This window comes from Lampetra planeri, chromosome 26, assembly GCF_965212315.1.
Source record: "Lampetra planeri chromosome 26, kcLamPlan1.2.h2, whole genome shotgun sequence".
Lineage (NCBI taxonomy): Eukaryota > Metazoa > Chordata > Hyperoartia > Petromyzontiformes > Petromyzontidae > Lampetra > Lampetra planeri.
Genome location: NC_136132.1, coordinates 2,970,131 through 2,994,649, shown reverse-complemented (window position 1 = coordinate 2,994,649; position 24,519 = coordinate 2,970,131). Strand labels below are relative to the sequence as shown.

General features: G+C 50.2%; 1 protein-coding gene across 1 annotated transcript in view; it reads right to left on the bottom strand.

Moving 5' to 3' along the window:
• Positions 1–4,908: 4,908 nt before the first annotated feature.
• GPI (glucose-6-phosphate isomerase) overlaps positions 4,909–24,519 on the bottom strand; it is a 31,368-nt gene continuing 11,757 nt past the window's right edge. The window contains exons 4-18 of the mRNA XM_078606469.1: positions 24,023–24,142; positions 22,950–23,033; positions 22,259–22,405; positions 21,931–22,002; positions 20,824–20,868; positions 20,436–20,489; positions 19,305–19,365; positions 18,212–18,255; positions 16,860–17,012; positions 13,235–13,364; positions 12,150–12,226; positions 10,428–10,556; positions 9,465–9,540; positions 8,085–8,151; positions 4,909–7,589 (exon numbers count right to left, since the gene is read on the bottom strand). Of these exons, the coding sequence (XP_078462595.1) occupies positions 7,466–7,589; positions 8,085–8,151; positions 9,465–9,540; positions 10,428–10,556; positions 12,150–12,226; positions 13,235–13,364; positions 16,860–17,012; positions 18,212–18,255; positions 19,305–19,365; positions 20,436–20,489; positions 20,824–20,868; positions 21,931–22,002; positions 22,259–22,405; positions 22,950–23,033; positions 24,023–24,142 (1,383 nt within the window). The 3' untranslated portion in view covers positions 4,909–7,465. The remainder of the gene's footprint in view (positions 7,590–8,084; positions 8,152–9,464; positions 9,541–10,427; positions 10,557–12,149; positions 12,227–13,234; positions 13,365–16,859; positions 17,013–18,211; positions 18,256–19,304; positions 19,366–20,435; positions 20,490–20,823; positions 20,869–21,930; positions 22,003–22,258; positions 22,406–22,949; positions 23,034–24,022; positions 24,143–24,519) is intronic.

The window sequence follows — 24,519 nt, the reverse complement described above, 5'->3', positions numbered from 1 at the left end:
CAGGTGTGCATTTTGTCTCCGTTAATTAAGTGAATTGGCGGTGTTGTAAGGACGAATGTAATTGGAAAAGAGATATGCGAAATTAGCTCCAGAATATTAGTGGCGTATTTATATATGGTATATCTTACACAGCATGTTTATATGTACATGCTCATGTATACATTTTGTGCACGTCACCAGCTTAAAAATCAATGCCTCAATTCATTTTTCTATTTTTTCGCCCTTTTCCCAACATACTCGGCTCTGGCAATGTGGAGTTTTAGGAATTTTCCATTTTCGTATAATACTGCGAAAATACATTTAAGTTGTTTTTAATATGTAATGTTATCTTTTTGCCATGCATTCCTCAAAGCAATGCTGGTGTCATGTTGTGCAATACCCAGATATGCAGATCACACGAGGTATAATGTAATTAAAATATTAGGCATTGTGTCATCATATGTCACACGCCTTTAATCCAGTGCTTTGTCGGGGAAAAACATTTGGTGGATGGCCGCTTTTTATAAAGAAAACTCTAAAAGTGCCTTGACATCGAAGGTATCCAAATGATGGCAGTAGAGCAAAAGGATTAAACATTATATTCTTGGTTCTTTCGGTAAAGTCACGTGACTTTATTATTTTATTATTTCCCTTATACATGACTTTACCGAAAGAACCAAGAATATGAATCCCTGCAGTCACGAAAACTTTAAATCGAAAGATTAAACATTAATTAACCTTTTCAGTATTTACCCTCTCGTATGCGTGGGTGTTCTCTAGGTCCTCCGATGTCCACCTCTGTCCAACACAATCATATAATTGGCCAAACATCTTAATTTCAGGACCACCGTGAAATTAAAAGTCCTGCGACTTCGACATATGGGTAGAGGACATTACAATGTTTGGACGTATCCAAGCACACCACTATTTTTCCCCCGTTGAAGTCGTAAACCTGCTGCCGTTACTTCTCTGCTCAATATAGTCTCAACTCAAGACTCACAATTTATACTGGTAGGAGCCTCCTGGTTACACCAGCCCACAGGGGATTATTGTGTCCGTCGTGCAGGGAGGGGAGGGTGGGGAGGGGCTGGGTGGGGGTGGGAGGGGTGGGGCTGGGTGGGGAGGGGCTGGTCACCCCGTGGTGCCCTTATAAAGCTCAACGTTTAACCTACTCACTCCGGCTTGTGCCTGCCCTCACAGTCGGGCATATTTGCGGAATACACCACGCCGCCGTTGACCCTGGTCATTGACCGAGCAACCCAACGTTCCTACCAGCTCCCACCGCAGGAATGTGTTATACCAACAATCACCCTTGGCCAGGCGATCAATCCTCAGGGCAGAGCAATGTCAAAGTGGTCGTGTACGTGTATCGGAACGTGCGTGGCTTACACGGTGGGTGTTAAACCACCGGGTGGCGCTGTAGACCGTGAGTTTGCCTGTGATGGGATGCAGAGGTCGCAAACGGGTTTTGATTCCTTACCCGTACCCGGCCGCACCAGGGTCGCAAACGGGTACCCGTACCCGGCCGGGTAGGGGTAGGGTATCGGGTACCTGATTGCGACCTCTGGGATGAAGCCATGTTGCAGGCGTGGGTGGGTTGATTCTAGGAACTTGAATTGTGAGAAGAGACAAGACGTTGGGAAATGAGTGACAAACAGTTACTCACCAGTGACTCACGGCATACCCGTACCCGGCCGCACCAGGGTCGCAAACGGGTACCCACTGGCTCTAGCTGACACAATGTCTCCGGGACATCTGTGAAAAAAGAGCTCGATAGCTCATCGGATTCCTCCAGTATGAATATTCTGATTCTGTTTCGCTCTTCGGAAGATCTGTTAAACAACGGGCATTGTTGCATTCCGTTGTTGGGCGTGCGCGCTGCTCCAGCATCAGTGGAGGCACGAGTGATGCTCTATGTAAGGTCACCGGCTCGCATTTGGGGGGGGGGGGGCTCCTCCGCCCCCCACCTGCCCCCCACCCCTCGTTTACGTTGTGGTCGATGGTTGTGTGCATTCGCCCTCATCTGACCGAGGGGGAAAGTTGGGCCGGACGTTTGATATTTCAGTTTAACACGTAGGCTTTCGCGACCAATATTGTTCATAATCAACGATTTTTGGGTTTAGATCGCGTTATTTATAAATGTGTCGTAACCCTCCACCACCCGACACGGCCAATCAGTAAAAAAGTGTCACGTTGACAAAAGACAAATAGTTCACTGCTTTAGCCCACCGGTGTGTTGAAGCGTGAAACCACAACATTTACAATTTGAGTACGACGTTTCGCTGGTAATTGCATCCAGCATCGCAATTCGCCAGAATGGCGAATTGCCCGATGATGCTGGATGCAATTACCAGCGAAACGTCGTACTCAAATTGTAAATGTTGTGGTTTCACGCTTCAACACACCGGTGGGCTAAAGCAGTGAACTATTTGTCTTTTGTCAACGTGACACTTTTTTACTGATTGGCCGTGTCGGGTGGTGGAGGGTTACGACACATTTATAAATAACGCGATCTAAACCCAAAAATCGTTGATTATGTTTGATATTTCGTTTGCCTTGCCTACATATTCCAGTAGTAATGGTGTGGCTAAGATGCTTTGGGTTTTTTTTGCCGTTATAGCGTTACCGTTACATCGGATTTTTATTGGATTAACAGCGTCGTAGTCTGTTATAGGATCGTTCTTTTTGTGATTTGATAGCGAAACCAGCGGGCAACGCTGCACCGCCACGCGGCCAAACAATGTGGGGCCGCTTCTTGGAGGGCTTCTTTGCCTGCCCTCCGCGTCGCCTTCGCCCTCTCGATCTCCGTCCCAAGGGGAGCGAGCGAACGTGTCCTGGAGGATGGCCCGCTTAGCAACGCAGATCTGATGCCCGAATGTCGTCAAATCTCCCAAGCCGAAGCAGGCGTCTTGTGAAGCTCGTGTTTGGACTTGAAACTAGAAACTATTTTTAAGCTTTGAATTATTTTTTATTTTGCCATATCAGGTCGACTGAACGAGCTACGTAGCTATTTTTTTTCAGAAGCGACCTGACCACAAATGAAAGCTCAACGAGGTGGATTATCATGTGGAAATATATAGCAGCGAAATATTCTATGAACTGCATGTTGATTCTAAATGTGGAGGGAAACGTTTGAGAACCCGGAGGAAAATCCACGCGACCACGGGGAGAGAAACACGCAGACTCCAAATATACAACAGGCGTCAGGGTCGGGATCGAACCCACAAACCTCCTGCATACCAGGCGAGAGAGTTAACATCTCGCCACCACCATCATGAGCATAAGGGTCAGCATTGCAATACTGTATTGCCAAATCTATCGTTATACAGTACTTATGTGGCCCCACGTATCTGTCCCACCCCCACCATTGTCACCAACCCACATTAACCGGGGTGCCGGCTTAAAACAACGCTCACAACCAACGCGGGTTTGGGGTAGGCACTCATTCAGCATGGGATTGACAGAGGGCCTGTACATGTAATGTTGTGTGGACTCATGGGCGCTGTCCAAGCGAGAAACAGCAAGAGAGCTGTCCCGGCTACCATGTCGCACAGCATCCCTTCGCCAGCCTCTGCCGTCGGCGGAGTGAGACATCGGTTAAACCTTCACGGCATTAACTGGACAGCCAATTGAGGTTAATTTGTTTTCTTTTCGAATTATGTATACACGTGCGCAGCACCGAGTAAACGGCCCGACGCCCGAAACCCCAAAGCGCGCTTTTGATAAACACGTTTTTTTAAATTAAAAGGCATTGCATTTCCTGAACTGGCTCCTGTGGGTTTTGAACAGAGCACCTTTATCCTTAAAGACATTTAGTATGAACTTGTACAGTGGAGGAGTTAAGTAACTCGAGCATACTCAGCACACAAATCACGACTTACTGTGGTGTTGAAAGCTCGTTTTGCGGAAGGGTTACATCCACAGCGGAGACGGAGCGTGCATCGCGGGGACGGCAGCGAAATTGGGAGAACTTTATCCAGCAGTGGATAGATCGTGGCTGCCTGTGTAACAGTCCTCCATAACGGTGCCCACATCAGCACCCCCCCCACCTCGTGCTACATAACGACGTGAATTCCCTTCACCGACTTGACCGGGAGTAACCGTGCGGGGTGGAGATAGGAGATTGGGGGCTGGAGATGAGGAGACGTGGTCCGAAATGCGACGATACGCGACTGGTGGCTGGGAATGAGGTGACGGGGGATGAGGCTCAGGGAACGGGAGAGGGGAGCGTGGGGTTCAGAGAGCACGTCGGTGAGTGACGGGAGGAGAGAGCGGCGTATGAAGGAGGGAGCTGCGTGCGTGACAAGAGTTGGAATAAACGGACCGATAGCCTAACCTGTTGTATAGCACGTGTTGGTGCGGACAATGTCCGCTACACCAGTATGAACATTATCGGCCATTGTGGAGATATTCTGGGTAAAAATGTGAAACTAAAATAGACTTCCATGCATCGCGCGCTTTCAGACGCGCTTCTGCGGCCGTCTGGAATGGTCTTCCTTCAGTTATTAGGAAGCCACTGGAGCTATGCACTTTTAAATTTTGATTTAAAACATTTATTTAAGAACTGTTGCTTGTGTTTAGTTTGTTGTCATTCTCCCACACCTCCCGATGAGCGCGGATGGTTACGTACGGTGCAAAAGAAGTTCACCATACATACTAAAAGCAGCATTGGTTTAAAGTATGTTCTTTTTGTTATTTTATTTGAACCTATCTACGTGACTTTACCGAAAGACCCAAGAATATTAATTCCTGCAGTCACGAAAGCTTTAACTCAAGATTCATGCGAACTCTACAGCAGTTTTGACTTTTTTGGGTTTCATCACAGCCTGCTGGTTTAACAGGCGTTATTGGCAAGCACTCTCCATCTCCTCTCTCTCTCAAACACAATGGGCCATCAGCTGGCGATGAAACGCGAGGGACCCATTTCCGCTGGTTGCAGGATCGGAACTTTATTTGCGATCACGGTGGGCGGGCACACATTGCGTCTCAACGACATCACGAGGATCACCGACAGGGGATACCAAGCCAGCAGCGGGGCGCGGTTTGTAACGGAGACGACACGGACACGTCACATCTCACATGCGGTCCAGCGCGAGACAGAGGTGACACGCTGCCAGGTCTTCCCGGCCTCCTCCCCATTCCCTGCATTTCTACCACCGCACGTGTTTTTGCATTTACCAATGTCCCTTCTTAAACACAAATTGGCGTTGTTGCAAACTGCAGGCACCCGACGTTTGGTGAACACGACGCGAGTGCGGCAGAATGCCGTCCGCAACGCGCGTTCCCGCGTGACCCAAGTGCCGATTCAAACTTGGAGACATGGAGACCTTGTGTGTAAAACTGTACCACGTGTGGTCCTGACGTGACCCAAGTGTTGACTGGAATTCAACACGATCTTGTGTCCCATGCGTAGATGGGGCCGACGATGAATGTTAATGGCCAGCGATCGTGTGTATAGGTGTACGTGTGTATAGGTGTACGTGTGTATAGGTGTACGTGTGTATAGGTGTACGTGTGTATAGGTGTACGTGTGTATAGGTGTACGTGTGTATAGGTGTACGTGTGTATGGGTGTACGTGTGTATGGGTGTACGTGTGTATGGGTGTACGTGTGTATGGGTGTACGTGTGTATAGGTTTTACGTGTGTATAGGTGTACGTGTGTATAGGTGTACGTGTGCTTCTCGCACAACAGCGACAATTTCAATCGGCGCCGCGTCCCGCGGGACTTGTTTACCAAACATCTGGTGCGTGTGGCGTGCCACGACTCGCGTTTGAAAGGTTACATTGGGAAAACTCGTAAAGTACTGTGGTTGGTTGCAACAAAGGAATGGAGGATGGGAAATGCTGGGTTTATGCGAGTCTCACTCCAGTACGTTACCACAAACATGAAGGGGGAGTGGGGAACATGAGACAGTTGGAACGTCATCACAATCAGACAACCATCACCACCACCACCATATCCACCATCGTCATCATCACAACTGTCACTGTCATTCTTGAGGTTTGCAGAGGCCGGCAAGAAGAACATGCGAATAAGCTCGTGAGATATTGGTGATATACAAACTCAAGGTGACATTAGATTGGTCTCCAAAAGCCCCCTTGGGGAAATCAAGTCATTCAACTTTAACCAGCAATTTCCCAAAAACTCGACCACAGTCTACGAGTCCTTACTCGTATTCCAAAATTCCAAGCCTTAAATGAGTTCCAATAACATGTGAGAATTCATGCTCAAAAACAACAAACACCACACACACACACATAGCGATGGACATGAGCTTCCTTCTAAAGGATGGAAATGTTTCTACGCGCCAGTGGCGCTGTGCGCAGAGCTTACAAGCCACACGGAGATTCAAGAAGCTTGTTCAAAAAGTGGCCACGTGCACCCTCTCCACGCGCGTGCACGCGGACCAATGGAGGGGTGACCGCTCGCCAAGGTGGAAATGTTCAACCGGACCACAGAGTGTGTGCACGTGCTCCACGCGTTCTCTAACAGGCAGTGGGTGGGGTGAGCGCGGGTGGGGTGAGCGCGGGTGGGGTGAGCGCGGGTGGGGTAAGCGCTGGTGGGGTGAGCGAGCCAACGAGATGGATCGGCGCTTCATAACGAGGGTCGGTGGAGGCGTCCATGGACAGGCGGGACTCGAAATTCAATAAATCTAGGAGCAAACCTGAAAAAGCAGTTGCGAGTAGCAACATCATCAATATCAGCTAACATCACACGCCTCACCAAAGAGAAGCAGTTCCAGCCATCGCATTAGGGGTGAGTTAATTAAATGTTTGACCAAATATAACAGGCTAATTTTTAAGTTGATAATTTTGTATGGCCCGCGAATGATGTTATACATATCCAAATGGCCCTTGGCAGAAAAAAGGTTCCCCACCCCTGGCGTAATGAGATGACGGTAGCCCGTCTTGCGAGGATACTCCTCCTCAAGCTTGACGTTCGCACGAACCTACACCTGCAGGGGTGTCGCACGCTGTGCGTTTCATCACGTTACCCCCCCCCCCCCACCCAATCGAGTGTAGATGGACGAGTGACAACGATTGTCCTTGCATGTCAAATGTTTATCGGTCTAACAACAACGGTGAGGTTTGAAGGCCTCCCCCATGAGCCCGAACGGCGTGGGTGGTAAGGCCCTCCTCCTCCAGCAGCGGAGAGACAAACAGGCAACGCACACGTCACATGCTTGCCACCGCGGTTGCCTGTGACAAACGTCTCGCAAGCAAAACGATCGATCACAAGCCGAGCTAACCTCGCCGGGGTATTACAGAAGATTGGAGGGGAGAGGGGACACCCTGGTCAGTCCGCATCTCATTACGCCGCGCCTCCCCCAGCACCCCGCAGCCCACGCCCGAACGGAAGAGGCCGACACGTCCGGTGGAACACAACACCCCCAACCCCGTGGTGCGAGCACGAAGAACGGCGTGTCAGAGCTTGGCGGAGACGCTGGAGGGGGGGGGCGGCGGTGCTGGCTCGCACGCGCCTAGTCACTGCCGGTGCTGCTTGATGAAGCCGATGAGGCCATTGGTGGAGGAGTCGTGGGAGGTGACCTCTCCCGGCGAGGTCAGCTCCGGCTCGATGGCCTTGGCCAGCTGCTTGCCCAACTCCACACTGCGGCGGCGAGGCGGACGGAGGTGGGAGACAGTGGGGGGGGGGGGGGGAGGGTTAGTTGCGGGCGCCAGCGAGAGGCCGCACAAGTTGGGAACAGAAGTTTTCCATGCGCCCTGCTACAGAGAGAGCAATTCGAGTGACATGACAGTCAAACCCAATATTTGACAATTCTCAAAGCGGGAATTGAGCAAAATTAAGTGCAGAACCAAATCGCGTGCGATTGTTCTACTGCAGTCATTGGTGACCAGGCTGAGACCATTAACGCACGACACGAGAGAAAACCCAATTTTATCATGAGCAGCTGCCTGGACTCGACAAACTGAGTTTGTTGTCCTTCCCCCGCACCTCCGATTAGCACGGTTGGCTACGTATGGTGCAAAAGAAGTTCAACATACATACAAACCCGGGATCACAGCTGAGCACTCCGACCTCTGAGCCACACAGCACACCTCTCCCCTCTAAGGTGAAACTTGAAACACGCGGCAAGGTACTCACCCCCACTGATCGTAGCTGTTCACGTCCCAGATGACGCCCTGGATGAAGATCTTGTGCTCGTACATGGCTGTCAAGACACGAAGACACACAGCCTGGTTAGCCTGCAACACATGGCATCAGAGTCAGACGCAAGCCGCAAGTAACTGCCTCGGCCTAATTGAATATCTCTTCTCAATTAAATAGACACTCGTGCATGTATGTTGAACTTCTTTTTGTTCCGTATGTAGCCAACCATGCTCATCGGAGGTGCGGGGGAAGGACAACAGACTAAACACAAAAAGCAACTTTCTAAAGAAATGAGTTTTCGATCTAGATTTACAAGTTCATAGCTCCAGTGTAATCTACAATCACAGACGATTACAACCAGATGCATCACTGACGTTAAGTGCAATGAACAATTTGACCCTCCCCTCCCTCTGCAATTCACGAATCAAGATGAAGAAAAAAACTAGTTTTACATTGTGGGTGGGCGGAGCCTCTTGTGGCTGCAGGGGTCACGCGAAACATTGATTCGCGTAAACAATCAATTCTCACGCGACGAGCGTATCCGCGAGCGTAAAAAAAAATAGTCCATTTCAAATCGAGGAATCCACTCTTGATTACACGCCCGCTCCGTTAAGGGTAGCAGCGTTGCGTCCTGCTACCGGAATAATTGGTCAGTTTGTAACCGACACACCTGTCGCTAAATTAGTGACCGGAAAATAACAAAACGGCAAAGCAAGCGTGGGTTCCACACTCGGCATAAGCGCCTCTCCCGCATTTCTTAAGGCGATCGTTTCATCGCTCCATTGTCACCAACGAACGCACACAAAAAAAAAGTCGCGGACGTGATTGACTTCGGTTCAGCCCGACCCAGACATGAACACTTATCGGCAGATGAGCAGAGCACAAAGCTTTCGAGCAGCTTGCACGGACTCGGAGCACGGTCCAGGGCTTGTGGCAATACAGGCCCTTTTAAATAAAGGACATCAAGGGAATATCTCAAACTTCACAGCGACTGCTTACTCCATGAGCCAGAGCAAAAATTGGTACCAGGTGGGGTGGCATAACTTTAAAGTCGTACAGATTGATTAATACGGCTAATTCGCGTGAATCACTTGATAACCCCACTAATTTTAAATGTTTATCAAACAATCCACTGTTCGTGACCACAGAGATATTGGAACCACTGAAGATTGAAGTAGTTACGGTGTTTCAGGTGATACCTCCAAGTCAAATATCTCGTCTGGGCTCATGGACTACATTCCGAGCTTGGAGAAAAAAAAAAGTCTTCGCCTTGCGTTTGCCTCGATGCCAACAGCAACAGGCGAGCGATACGCGGTTAGCGATGAACGTTGGGCGTTTGGTTCATCCATAGCCCAGGTGTCACACGCAGCCTACCGATCAGAGCCCCCAGCATGAAGGGCGTGAGCTTGTTGAAGACAATCGAATTGGTCGGGCGGTTCCCCTCAAACACCTGCAATGACAGCGGCGTCAGCGTGAGCACCACCAGCGCACAACTCTGCGACGGCAGCCGTGTCCCCAACCGCACCCCGACCCGCTGCGGCACACCAGCACAGAGCGGCATCTGACCAACAGGTCGGCAGCGTGACACCTGGGCCCACAAGGTTCTGCATGCACATGTTTTCAGAATTCCATGAATGAGCATTTGGCTTGTGGGTGGAAAGCAAAGTACCCGGATAAACCCCCCCCTAAGCACACAAGAGAACAATGAGCAAGAGAAGGATCAAGGAATCAATTTCATGTCAGGCCGCGTCTTTATCGCCTCGCGGCCCCGGTGGATTTGGAAGTTTCACAAATGCGCGATCGATCAACGCTCGCCCCCAAAGTAACGGATTGCAGGCGTGCACCACCATCAGCTCCACTCGACGGTTTGCTCGTGCTGGTAATGACGAGAGTAAGGGGTAAGAATGAAGGACGATGCATTTATACGAAGTGCTGTCTTCCTGGACTGCAGTATCTTCTTCTTTCCATCACACGTGCCAATTTTTTGTATCAATGTAAATAACAAAGACACTCCCGCATAGCCTTCTCAGCCTTTTGAGGCAAGTGCTGTTAGCGAGCGCATGTGAAGGCACACGAGGGGGTTGGTAGCCAGCACCACGCCCGTATGCCTTTGTTATTTGAGGTTGAGTCAACCTAGGAGAGGCCCAGGACCAGTTCAGATAATCGTCACTGGTGTTAACCACGAGCGGGAATCGAACCCGTTCGCCGGGTTCGTAGCACGGCGCGCTAACCACCGCGCTACCACTCCCAACTATATATATACACACACACACTTCGATCCCAAGGCATTTAGAAACCTCGACCTGTTGACCTTTTTGGCCCCCGTGAGTGCGTGACCTTGTGGGGGAGGAGCTTCTCGAGCGCGGGGCCTGCTAGCCCGGCCCCCTGCAGCTCGGCGCGAGCCTCCTGCTCCGTCTTCCCCTTCATCAGCGCCTCCGTCTGCGCCAGGAAGTTCGCCAGCAAGATCTGAAACGGTGAGGGAGGAAAAAAAAATGTTGCATCGACGAAACCTTTCCTGTCAATCCGCTGCTGGCCTAAACGTCCGGAGAAAAAAATGTATTATTAAATCTATTCGCAAACTCAAATTGTGGCAATTTGTCGAATCCCTCGGTGGGTGGGAGGGGAGAGGGGAGGAATGTGACACGCGTATTGACGAGCACACACACACAAAAATAACAACAGTGAGTTTGGATTTTCAGTTGGTAGGTAAAAAAAACTAAATTGAATTGTTTGCCATGCGGCGAACCCCCTGTGCAGCAGGGCATGTACACGGTGTGTCTACGGTGAGAGTAAGGAGGCGGCAACTGTAAGGAAATTCAGGAGTACATTTGTGACACGACCTTTGCGTGTTACAGTTCTCTGTGGCAGGGTGGGGCACTGCAGGCTTTAATAGCTGTAATAGTTTCGCAAGGAAATATTTGGGTCCCATGTTAAGAGACTAGTGGCACAAATGCAATATACTAAACTATTTAAAACTTTTTTTTATTTTACCAGGTAAGGGCCATTGAGCTATTTCATTCGTTTTCAGAAGCGACCTGGCCACAGATGATAGCTCAACGAAGTGGCTTATCACGTGTTTCTAAATGTGCAGGGGAAAACCGGAGGTCCCGGAGAAAAATCAACACGACCACGGGAAGAACATGCAAACTCCAAATATACAGTCGTCAGGGTCAGGATGGAACCCACGACCTCCTGCATACCAAGTGAGGTAGTTAACATCTCGCCACTGCAATATTATCATTGCCTGAACTAAATATACGAAGAAAACAAAACAGTGCACCAATGCACCATTGGCAACATACAAAAATTTACATAGACGGGCAAAGTTAAACGATACGTGTAAATTACACGCAAGCATTGTTAACAGAAACAGCATGTTGGGTAACATGAAACACATCATTCAAATCAAATGAAAATGAACCGAGCGATGCGATTCACGATCACTGGCACGGCATTCAGCTGAAATTTAATTCGGTTTGGCCTCCAAAATCCGGGGGTTAATGTCCCGGTAAGAGAGAGAGAGAAAAAAAAATCCTATACAAACTCATTTCTGGCAAATGTCGCCAGAATTTAATTGGAAAGAGAGCACTTGGGAAGCTTGTTTACCAAACTAATTTTAATTCATTTCCCGTAGCCACACAGCTGCGCGCGATGCCAAGTTGTTTTTCCATGTTCGACGCCCGTGTCTTATGCCCGAGCGCGCAGATTGAGTATCCCGCGATGAATGAAGCCACAGTCGGCGAGGGCTTGGCAGAGTGCTCTTTTCACTCGCACTCAACCGACGGGCCAGACGTTTCGCCCCCGCGGAACACGCCGGACCAATTACACGAAGGACTCGCCCCGCTGTTTTGTGGCCGGCAAAACAGCCCCTGCCCTGTGCCGGCGGCCGTACATGAAACGCACGCGATGGGTTTCGTGCACATTTATTTTTTAAATGGTGCCACACAAGGGCTTGCTTTTGCGCGACCCAGCGGAGGCGCGGACGGCGGTCGTCGTGCGGACGGGGGGCGAGCGGTCTGCGTGCGATTCGTCCAATCTCTTGCCGCGTTCCCCCGTTACCGTGTGGTGCAGGCCGTCTCGGATGGGGTGCTGCGTTTGAGCGGGGATGAGAAAGTCCGCCGGGATCATGCGGGTTCCTGCGCGAAAACAACCACCGCGGTTAGCGGGAACCTCGCTTCACCACCTCGGCATGTCGCTCGGCTTTTGCACGGAACTCAAACAAACTGTTGTTGCTCCGTTGTCGATTCACGGTCATTCCCCACACATAGTGCGCTCGCTCTGGGCCATTACCGACAAACGCAATGGTGCCGGTACCGCCCTATGTCCCATGATGCACCTTGGTGGATGAGCTAGTGCAGGGGTCGGCAACCTGCAGCTCCGGAGCCGAACGCGGCTCTTTGAGGACCGCTTCGTGGCGTTGTTATTTATTAAGGAACCCACCGTCTCGTATTCACATTGTATTGAGTCTCTTTTTTGTTATTTTGGTTGCCGACCACTGAGCTAGTAGAAGGTGCACCTTTACTGGCAGCGTCCCACATGCCGGGCACTCCCCACTCAGCAAAAATGTACAGTTGAAAAGAGACCAGAGGCTTTGGGACAAATCTCCACTGTGGGTTTGCACCATGGAACTTGAGTCAAGCCTGTACGTCCACCAATGCTGTATGTACGTATTTTGGAACTTCTTTCGCACCGTACGTAGCCAACCGTGCTAATCGGAGGTGCGGGGGCGAAGGACAACAAACTAAACACAAAAAGCAGTTTCTAAAGAAATGTTGGGCGAGCTCATACGAGTGGGCCACGCTCGCAAGCACCTTCACACAACGCGAAACCGTGATCAGGTGTGATCCCCCAACCACCGTCACACATTTTTCGATTTAAAGGTTTCGTGACTGAAGGGATTCATCTTCTAGGTTCTTTCGGTAAAGTCACGTAGAAGGGAAATAATAAAATAACGCAAGCAGCCGTCCTCAGGTGACGGTTGCTTGCGTTGTAGCCGAAACGTCGTGAGAATTATTTCATTATGTTTTATTTTTATTACTTTATTATTTCCCTTCTACGTGACTTTACCGAAAGAACCAAGAACACCGTCAAAACATGTGGACTTAACGGCGCCAGTGCCGCCCACCCCTTGGCCCACGGTGCACCTTGGTGGATGAGCTGGTAGAAGGCGTGTTGCCCGTTGGTGCCCGGCTCGCCCCACACGATGGGGCCCGTGCTGTAGTCTACGCGACGACCCGAGCTTGTGATGTACTTCCCGTTGGACTCCATGTCACCCTGGCACACGCGCAGGGAGGCGGCGTTTACCGTCTATACACACGAACAAGCGCGGCTCTTTTGTTTACTCCACTGCTGGATGAGGGCATCCCCACACCGGCTGCGAAGGGGTCGTGGTGGTTGTTTCGCCAGGGATTACAACCGGCATCATCAGGCGGCAGCCAGATTTGTGGAGAAATCCCCCTCCTGCTTCGTTCCTTCGAGGGATAGATGTGATGATGTCACTTGTGAGCCCTTCTAGTGTGAAGTGGGGGGGGGGGGGATTAATGAATGCCTATGAATTACAATGGGTATCCATTACCAGTTGGGTTATTTATATGGTAATCAACGTACATTATGCATTCCCATTATGCAAGCACATTGTTATTGTACCTCCTCGTTTGCGAGCACTAAAATAGCAGTACGCGTTATTATCTGTTCACAGGTAATCCCCATTGAAGTATGCTGACCTGTAGAGGCATGCATGTAAACCATGTATTACTGATGATTTGCTTTCAAGCAGCACTGAGTCTGTAGCTATCCGAACGGTTAACATGATTTAAATTTCTCTCAATTTCGATAGATTCTCGAATTAGTCTTGGCCAGCAGTAACTAGTTGTGCACAGAACTTCAACGTTATCAAAATCAATGGAGTGTCCTTGTTGGTACGTGTGTTCTGCCACTGCCGACAGTTGTATTTGGGAGTATTTCATGTTCCTTTGGTGTTCTTTTAGTCTTGATTGATTTGAAGCTTTCGTGACTGCAGGAATCCATACTCTTTGGTTCTTTCGGTAAAGTCACGTACGTAGAAAAATAAAAAGATAAATACTACTTTTTCCCTGCCTACATGACTTTACCGAAAGAACCAAAGAGTATGTTCTTTTAGTCTCGTGCTGTTCATTCGTCCTGACCAAAATAGCATTTGCCACACGAGCAATTAATCCTGTACACACCTCATGTTGATAGCTTTGGTAATACATCTGAAGTACCAGATATTAAATTCAGCTTTTTATGTACCATGCCAAATCTGACTCGGATGTTTTGTTTTTCCAAACATCTGGCTAGTTTATCAGTTACTCCCGCAATGTACGATATTTTAATAGTTTTAATTACTTGTCAGATTCCACCCTTGTATTATTTGATTTGGTTTTGGCATTCAGTGCCCTGTTGATTTGTGCATCATTGTAACCGTTCAATTGCAGCGCTTCTTTAACATATTTAATTTCACTTCTCAGACTGTCACCATCTCACACGTTCTTAGCCCGATGTACGAGCGTCTTGAGAGAGGACTTTTGTGCGGGGCAATGGTGTGACTGCATTCAGATAGGCGTCAGTGTGCGTTTTCTTTTGGTAAACGCTGTGTTTTATTTATTATTTTAAGGATATAGGAAAATAATATATGTAGTAAACAGTGAGACCCTGTTGAGCTGGAGCCCCAGGCTAGCTGGATTTTAGCCCACGAGGTTGGCTAAATAACAAAATTATTTGCGTAGCTGCCAAGCAAAGTCTCAGCTGCCCTCTAGAGCACGTAGAGGACTCGCACTACTGATGGGGGGTGAAGGGGAGGGCAATAGGGGATGGAGGGGAGGACAATGGGGGATGGAGGGGGGGCTATGGGGGATGGAAGAGGGGGCCTATGGGGGATGGAGGGGGGGCTATGGGGGATGGAGGGGGGGCTATGGGGGATGGAGGGAGGGCTAGGGGCGAGTACAGAACCGACAAACAATCGTGTAATACAGTCCACGACACGCAATGCAGTACCTGCAGTGAGTAGTTTTTGGTTTACAGAGTAAAATGCACTCGCGCAGATACATTTAACTCGTATACACGGGGCTTGTGTTACTTAAGTTTTCATTAGTTTAGCCACTAGGCAGACTTTCCAGCAGCGACGCCAATGCTCCCCACTATTAGTCTGGACAGCGGAGGTGTTACTTTAGATATACATAAAAAAACACATTTGTGGAATAACATTTGTTCTTATCTTCAAGTGTATTCTGTGAATGACCAAGCTTGCAACTGTCCACGGTTCTCTGCACACTTTTCAACTTTTTTCAAACGTCCGTGTCAATGTCCGTGCTTCTTACCCACACGTGCCTGACTCGAATGGTAGAAGCTCTTCACATACCTGTCAACTCCTTATTCAGACCCTATTGGTCTATTTACCTATCATTCTACAAAGTCCCATCACAAGGGAGAAACACAAACAAATAGGCAACGTACATTTTTGTTTTACCCGTAATGAAACGGCTGTACGCTATACGGACTCAATTTCCCTGTACAAGAATACGTATGGGTTGACAGTTATGTTTTCTTGACTACGTTTAGTCTTAAAGGTGATCAGTGGAACTGACTGACAAGCCTGGTGAACCTTAACACAGCTGCGGAACGAATATATCTGGCTGACAAAACGTTGACCGCTAGATGGAGCAAGCTTCACGTGAGTGGCAAACAGGAACATGAGGAATGCGTGTTGGTGTTTGTATTTTGCCAAGGGTGGGTCGTGTAGGCCAGTCGCGGCGGGCAACAACACAGCTTGCTTGTAAGCGAGAGAGAGACTCGTACAAGGAACCTTGCAACTCTGCAACGATTTAAATAAATTAAGGAAAGACACGTTCTTGGCCACCACCAGAGGCGCCATTGACACTCGAGGTATCGAGATGCGAGATTTTTACATCGACAAAAGACATTAACGGCCTTGAGAATGTCGAATATTAATTCTCGTGTTTTCTGGCCTTTTTTTTTTGGCGATCCGACGAGAACTGTCAAGTTTTGGAGGTAGCAATTAGATTCCGGAGCGAATTATTTTCCTTCGTTTTTTGTCCCATCTCATTCGCATCTGTCCCGTACATCTTCGCTCGCTCCATTAGCCGAAATGTATCATTAGCATTAGCAAATCTAGAACCAAATCTAGAATTGTATCATTAGCATATCATTAGCATATCATTTGCATAAACTTGCGGTGCGAGAGCCGGACAGATCGTTGTATCACGGTAACCACGAGAGGCCTCGACAACGTGGCTGAGTCCTTCACACAGCAGCAGTGGATAGGTCATGGCCAACAACAACGACCAATAAAAAAAAATGCTAATCTCAAACGCACGTCGCGATGCACCTGTCTGGAGCGTAAACTTCAATCTTAATCTCTGCGCCATCACGCGCCCACCGAGGCGTCAATGTGGTCGGCATTTCCCTGCGAGTGAATCGTTCGTCGGTTGTACGTTCTCCTCGTTCAAGCGAGCGCCGGTTGTTCTTATCGAGTGGTTGGATAGAGGGGTGTGGGGTGTGGGGTGTGGGGTGCGGGGTGCGGGGTGCGGGGTGCGGGGTGCGGGGTGCGGGGTGCGGGGTGCGGGAGTGCAGGGTGTGGGGTGTGGGGTGTGGGAGTGCAGGGTGCGGGGTGCGGGGTGTGGGGTGTGGGGTGTGGGGTGTGGGGTGTGGGGTGCGGGGTGCGGGGTGTGGGAGTGCAGGGTGTGGGGTGTGGGGTGTGGGGTGTGGGGTGTGGGAGTGCGGGGTGGGCACCTGCTGAAAGTAGGCAGCGAAGCGGTGCATGTACTGGTCGTAGGGCAGCAGCGCGTGCGTCTCGGCGCTGTAGAAGTTGCCGTACCACACGCCCAGCAGCGCCAGGATCACCGGCGCGTTCTTCGCGAGGGGCGCGCTGCAGAAGTGGTTGTCCTGCTCGCCGGCACACGAAGGGCCGCCCGTCACCACTGGGCACGCGGCGCTCGCCGCCGCTAAGCATTCGATTGTAAACGTCACATGCCGCCGGTGTGCCGAACGAGTAACTCATGTCCACGTTCTGTTGACGTGACAAACCTTACTGATTGGCTGTGTCGGGTGGTGGCGGGTTTACCGACACATTTTCCATTTACACGATCTAACCGATAAAACCTTTATTATGGATAAGTATTCACTCTGGAAGCCGATTGCCTTCATTTGCACAATGTATATAAAAAAAAAACAACGGTTGATAGAAATGCCTAGCACGAGTGACTTGAAGCATTGTATGTGTGCTGAACTCCTTTGGCAACGTACGTAGCCAACCGTGCTCACCGGAGGTGCTTAGTTGTTTCCACCGTTGTCTCTACGTATTGACATATGGCGGCGGTGGCGTCGAACATGCAAATTGCATCTGGCAGCCGCAGATGAACCACGGGCAAGTTGGAAGGCAGCAGGTCAGTGAGCCGCCACCAACAGCTGCCCGAGTTCTCCAATCGTCTACACTTTAAGATCCATGTATATATATATAATTTAGTAATAGGTTTTTACCCTTTCAACTGGTACAAAAACTGACACCTTTATACAAGGCATCATGTTTTCAATAACCACAACACAAGGCCTTTTGTCGTCATCTGGTCCAACACCAATGGAGACTAGGCTCTAAGAAAAGCTGTCTCGGGTGTGGACCAATCAACTTCAAGGACAGTGCATATCATTATCATCATCAGAGTTGTTTCTTTTTGTTTGCATTTTGACTGCTTGTGTTGTGGTTATTGCAAACATGATGCCTTGTATAAAGGTGTCAGTTTTTGTACCAGTTGAAAGAGTAAACACCTATTACTATATTTTGCCACTGGTAAAGGAGGTCTCATAGTGTAATATATATAATTGTTACGCTTTATCCTGGTCACCCATTCAAGCACTCTATCCCGGACTCAACCCTGCGGAAGGAGTCGCGCCCAATCCTGACAATGTAGTCATCGGACCACTCGCAGCTATATCCACTGGGATTACTCGTGCCACAATCAGCATGTGGCATACGCAGCCACCGACAATGCAACCAATGAGGCATGTGCTCTATTTGGATTCGAGCGATGAATGGGGGTGCATGGTAAAAGCGAGGTGGGGGGGGGGGGCTTGAGCGGTTTCCCTACCATCCAGTGAGCTCCACTGAGCAGCTGCTCAAAGTTTTCAAAGCCTGAAAGTGAACAAACACAACGGGACAAGCGGCTGGGTTACGGAAATGCTACGCAACAAAACACAGCAGCAAAGATGACTTTAAGTACTTTTTTTTTCCCCAATCCACCGCTGGATGAAGGTGTCCCCATGCCATGTCAGTCATGGGGGTTGTTTGACCATACTTCGCCACACTGGTTGGTGAATTTGAGGGTGCCCGCGACTGGTTCGGGAGTCATGCGCCACTGATTTTTGTTGTGGGCGGGACTCGAACTGAGGTTGGCCGGTTGCGGAGTGCGGTACGGTAGAGTGTGGTAACCACTGCACCACTGCTCCCCCCAAAATGCCACACAGAGCATTCATAAACGAATTAAACGCGAATCCCAAAGTGATCCGATTTTAATGAACGTGCGACACAACGTGACCGCCGGTAAGGATTCATTGTTAATAAAAAAATGTAATACCCAGAATTGTGACTTTTGTTCTGCCAACGATTATTGGATTAAATAAAGTAAGCTACATACATGGTTACACATGTACACACACACACAAACTACAAAAAAAAACATTTTAACACATTCGTCAAGAACATAGTAGCCAACAATTTAGACAATGGACCTTTGACATCACGTACATGAAGGGCCATTGCTAGAAATGTCGCCAATTATACCGGCGTTCATTTTAATGCCACAGTGTCATTGACGCGCGTGTTGAGTAATTGTAATGTGTGCTCATGCACCGCTGCCAACGCAGCATCAATTAATGTCACGTGCAATGAAGGTCGATACTTTACGACGATGACCACAAAGTAATTTGGTCATAATCCAAATCGGTACAAATAACATGAATAGTGATTTCTGTTAGATGAGGGTAATTGTTGACCGACTGCAAAAGCCGCGAGTGCTAAAACCGCGGTCGTCACAAAACGCTGACTGCCCTCAACCGCCCGTGGTTTGCTTTCCCACGCCCTTTCCAACACCAAGAACCCACACCTCCTATTTGCACGGCTGCCTACATACGATGCGAAAGAAGTTCAACATACATACTACGTACACACACACAGACACTCACCGATGTGCAGGGCGATGGAGAGGCCGATCGCCGACCAGAGTGAATAACGACCTCCCACCCACTGCACAGCACAACCAAAAGGGAGGGGGGGGGCAAATAATAATCCACCTTCGTGAGTGGTGGTGCATTGCCAAGGGCACGCCGGCAAACTTCATGACGGACCATGAAGATTATCATAAACACATTCCTGCGGAGGGAGCTGGTAGGAACGTTGGGTTGCTCGGTCAATGGCCAGGGTCAACGGCGGCGTGGTGTATTCCGCAAATATGGCCGACTGTGAGGGCGGGCACAAGCTGGTGTGAGTAGGTTAAACGTTCAGTTTTATAAGGGCACCACGGGGTGACCAGCCCCTCCTCACCCAGCCCCACCCTCCCCACCCAGCCACTCCCCACCCTCCCCTCCCAGCCCCTCCCCACCCAGCCTGACCCCTCCCATTTTTGGATGCACGACGGACGGACGGACACAATAATCCCCTGTGGGCTGGTGGAACCAGGTGGTTACTACCAGTATAACACGTCTACGTAAGGCAGTGAGAGCCCAATCGCCCTTCCCTTGTTCCCTTACCCTGTGGGCACCAGGCCTCGAGTCCTATATTTAACCCAGGAAAGCCACACAGAGTCTCAAGAATATTTTTGTTAGTCCTGTAGGGGGGGATGTTTGGCCAGTTCTCGAGAGAAGCCGGAAAAAACCCACACAACAAGGATTGACGTTCAAAGCTCTGCGTAGATTCAATAATCCATTGCACCCCATCATACCCCTCATGCTGCCTACAGCCTTGGCCTACAACACCTGGCGTTCCCATGGAAGTACTTCACAGGCTCAAACACTGCTTAACTTCAGAAATGTAATATTTATCGTGCGTCAAGAGTTGATTTTGTGGTAAGCAAGAGTTGGTTGTGTCGGGTGGAGTTGGGTTTACGACACATTTATATACAAGCGATCTAACCCAAAGAACTGTGTTCTAAAATAACGGCAAAAAAATCAGCTAAAACTGCCATTTTTATTGTATGTAAACATCCACTCGTGGATAACTGTCCTTCAGGACAACCTTGTGCTACAACAATGGCTTAAATACCAAACGTGATCACTCTTACTATTATCACATACAAATGTTCTTCCTGCAATACTTACATCCCAGAACTCGAACATGTTGTTTGTGTCGATGCCGAAAGCCTTCACTTTTGCCTGCAAAAGACAAAATTCGTAAATGCATGTGCGCCAAAATCCACCTGTCTGTATGTTTGTTGAACATCTTTCACACCGTATGTAACCAACCGTTCAAATTAAAAAAAAACTGTTCTAAAGAGATTCGTTTTCAATCTATATTTCAAAGTGCAAAGTTCCAGTGGCTTCCGAATATCGGAATTAAGTTTATTCCAGACGGACGCAGGACCCGAATTGAGCGTACAAATGTGCAAGGGGTGATAAAGCCCCCGGACAAACAAATCAAAAGGCAAACTGTGAAAACGCGACGCCGCTTCTTAGGGCGAGGGCGCAGCGCTGCCGCCAGGGTACTCACCCCGTTTGTGGAGAGCGCCACGAAGTGCTTCGCGACTGCCGCGGGCTGATGGGAAGAGAGAAACGAAAAATCCGTCAAGAAGTCGCGTGAGCGGCAACGGCGCACGCGTTCCTACGGTCCAGCGGGCGTCCAGGGTCCACCACCGAATGCCCGCCCGCTCGCCCGCCCGCTCGCCAGCCCGCTCGCGGTGTGTAAAGAGAAAAGCGCGGCGGCTATGCAACCGCTTGCATAGATGTGTTTAGAATTGCAAAAAAATGGCGTGCAACTAAATAAAAGGTTTTTTTTTTGGGAAACTCTTCTTTAAGTTATTTCGCTACATTAACAAAACCAAAACCGAAATGGCAAGTCGGTGGGTCATCACGGAGGAAGCGTGTCCCGTCAGTCTATTGGTTCGCGATCTTTTGTTTAAACGCTACTGGGCGGTGGTGGCTACGTTGCACGTGGCCTGCAACCCAGTGACGCTGTGGAGGCAATCAGGGCTGGTGGATCACACACCGATGTTTGCGAGACTCCCTTCCCAGGAGAAGAGGGTACAACAAGGTCCACTCGTAGCATCGGTTCCCACTACGTGGGTTTTCTCCGGGTGCTCCGATTTCCTCGCAAGCGTATAAACGCTCATTGATTCGCTGAAAATATCTTAATAGACGACTGCGGAGGATGGGCAATTGTTGGTAGGGCAAGCTCACTGCCTGGCTGCCTTCCACCTAGTGTCTGTGGTTCCTCGGTGATTGCGAGATGCAATTTGCATGAATGATGACGCTATATGAAACTAAACATTATTATAACAGAATGCTTCGGATATGGGAAGAAACTGGGGTACCTGGAGAAAACCCTTTGCATACGAGGAGGTATGAGACTCAAAGCTCTCTGCCCAAACCCTACCATACCTGGCATTATCAAGACAGTCCTCCCATTCACCCAATAACCAGGCTCGAACCCCGCTTAGATTCGGAGATCTTCTACGATATGAGGCACATTCAGGTTATAGTGGTCATGTACAATTAAGCCAGATATTGTGTTTAATGATACATTGCTAAGGAAGCTTACTCGGACTACAATTTAGCTATTATCGTCTTAAACCTGCAGCGCTTCCGCAAACCGACTCACGTCTCCAGCTTTCTTCAGGAGCCACTCTTTGGCCGACTCGGCGTTGGTGATCGTCTCTTGAGTCGTGAACGTCTGCACGCACACAAACACAAACGAGCGATCGTCACCTCCATCATCCACCTTCACCATCACCTCCATCATCATCATCATCACCACCATCGCCTTTGGGTCCGCGAGTAACATGGATTGCTTCCGATGCATTCGTCTCACCAATTGTCATAGTAAAATAAAGACCAACCAAAGTAGTTTTATATATATATGTATAAAAAGGACCTGGTCCATTGGCGTTGCGCGGCGCGGGGGTCAAAGGGGAAGGGGGCCCCCGGACCTTGGACGCGATGATGAAGAGCGTCGTCTCGGGGTCGAGCACGGCGAGCGTCTTGGCCATGTGCGTGCCGTCGATGTTCGACACGAACCACGAGTTGGGGCCGCCCTTCGAGTACGGCTTCAGCGCCTCGGTCACCATCAGGGGGCCCTGCGGGTGAAGGTAAAGGAGCAGCCCTGCAATTTCTCACTCACTCCCCTGCTGGCAGAAGGGTCTCTAGAGTAAACAATTATTTTGTATTTTACCAGGTAAGGCCCCACTGAGCTATTTTTCAGAAGCGACCTGGCCACAAATGATAGCTCAACTAATTGGTTTATTGTGTGGAAATTTATAGCGCGGTATCTCAAAGCAGAGTGTGAGCACAAGAAGCTTGCAACAGGCGTCAAGTCGATTAAAAACAACACCAAAAAAATTGATTCTCAAGCTTGCGGTGGCGCGTGACGAATCCTGAGTGCGGAAATCGATTGCGTACAACGACTGCGTATACGCCAAACGTAACGGCTTCATGCGACCGTTGAAAGCCACTGGAGAGGGGGGGGGTGCTATAACCATGACATCGTGGGGAACAACAACAACACACGCAACAACAACAAAAAAGAAACTCGCCGGGCGACCCGGGCCACCTGCAACGACCGCGCCGGTGTCACGCGAACGGCGCCGGGTGAGCCGCGCCACAAGCGGCGGCCGCACCTACCAGGTCAGAGCCGCCGATGCCGATGTTGACAACGTCGGAGATTGGCTTGCCAGAGTAGCCCTTCCACTGTCCGCTCCGCACCCTCTGCGCGGGGGAGACACGACAAACGCGCGGGCCGGCGGGCGGGTCTGAGCGACGTGGGTGCGTGCGTGCGAGCGAGCGCGCGGACGTTCCCGACGCGTGGTTCAAGCGGAAAGTAAAGCGGTGCGGTATTCCCGCGGCGTGGTTCGCGGCTAAAGGGAAAAGTACATCGCCGCGCGGAATGTTTGCGGCCGGCGCGCGTCACCCGCTAGGTCATACGGATCGGGAACGTGGATGCCGGGTGAAGCCAAGTGGTGGTAACAGAGGCAATAAAACCGCAGCGGTAAAATAACGCGGGGTGGTGTTCGGGCAACACGCTTGCAAGATTGTAAACGAAGTCACTTGCAATAGAGTTTGCACCGTACAGATAACTCTCGAATGTCCGTGGACCGATAAATCAGGGTCGCAGATTAGCTGTGCTTGTGGGGGAAAAATAATGAAATATATCTCTCGAAACATTGGATTCCTGCTATCCAAGTTTCTATTTTAATTGGACTTCGAACCGCTACACTCCAACTGCACTGGATGATAGAGAGTTAACTTGATTGTGAATCTTTGGCATGTGCACGATAGCAGCACTTGCGCCAACATCCTATGTAGGCTATATGGTGGCGGTGGGGATCCTGAGTCTTTGTCTGCGTGCGTCACCCCCACACGGCAGATTTGCACAGTGGGGTGGTGCGCCTTGCCAGTCTTCTCAGTCGGTCAACCCGTGGCACCTGGGGCTGTCCCGTGACCTCCCGCCAGCAGCGCGTCTTTCGTCGCTTCAACGTGGCCATGAAGTGCACCCTAGCCTGGCACAAGCGTCGCGGTGACGCCACCGCCACTTACTGGTGAATGTCGGCCACTGCTGTTGTTGTTGTTGTTTGTATGTGGAGAAGTGGGGGTCAGATTGGTTCCATGGGGCAGCCCCCCCCATACGCCCCCCCATACCCCCCCATTCTCCCTCCCCTCCCCACCCCGCCACCAACCCCGCCGCCCCCTCCCTGTACCTCGCAGAAGCCGCGCATCTTGTCCAGCACAGCGTTGACGTCGGGCATCACGTCCTTGCCGTCCACCACCATCGGCTTGCTGGAGCGGTTGCGCAAAGCCACGTGCAGCACCGCGCGGTTCTGTGGGGCATTGCGGGACATTGCAGGGCATTACGGGGCATTACAGGGCATTGCGATGCATTGCAAAGCGGGAATCGAACTCGGGTCGCCGGGATTGTAGCACAGCGCGCCAACCACTACGCCACCGCTCCTCAACAGCACCACACACCACAGCATCACCCCCCACACCACCGCCCTGTCCCATTAGCGCTATCAGTTTCAGGTGATGTAGACCGATTGGCTTTGCCGGTGGCCACCAGTGGCGCCAACCGCCAGCCGGTCGTCAATTGCAGGCATTGGCCATCTATCAAACTCGACAGTGGTGCTGTCATTCATTAAATTCACGCGTAACGCTAGACCGCTCACGGTCGACTCGGCATCGGCGAATTATGGCTACG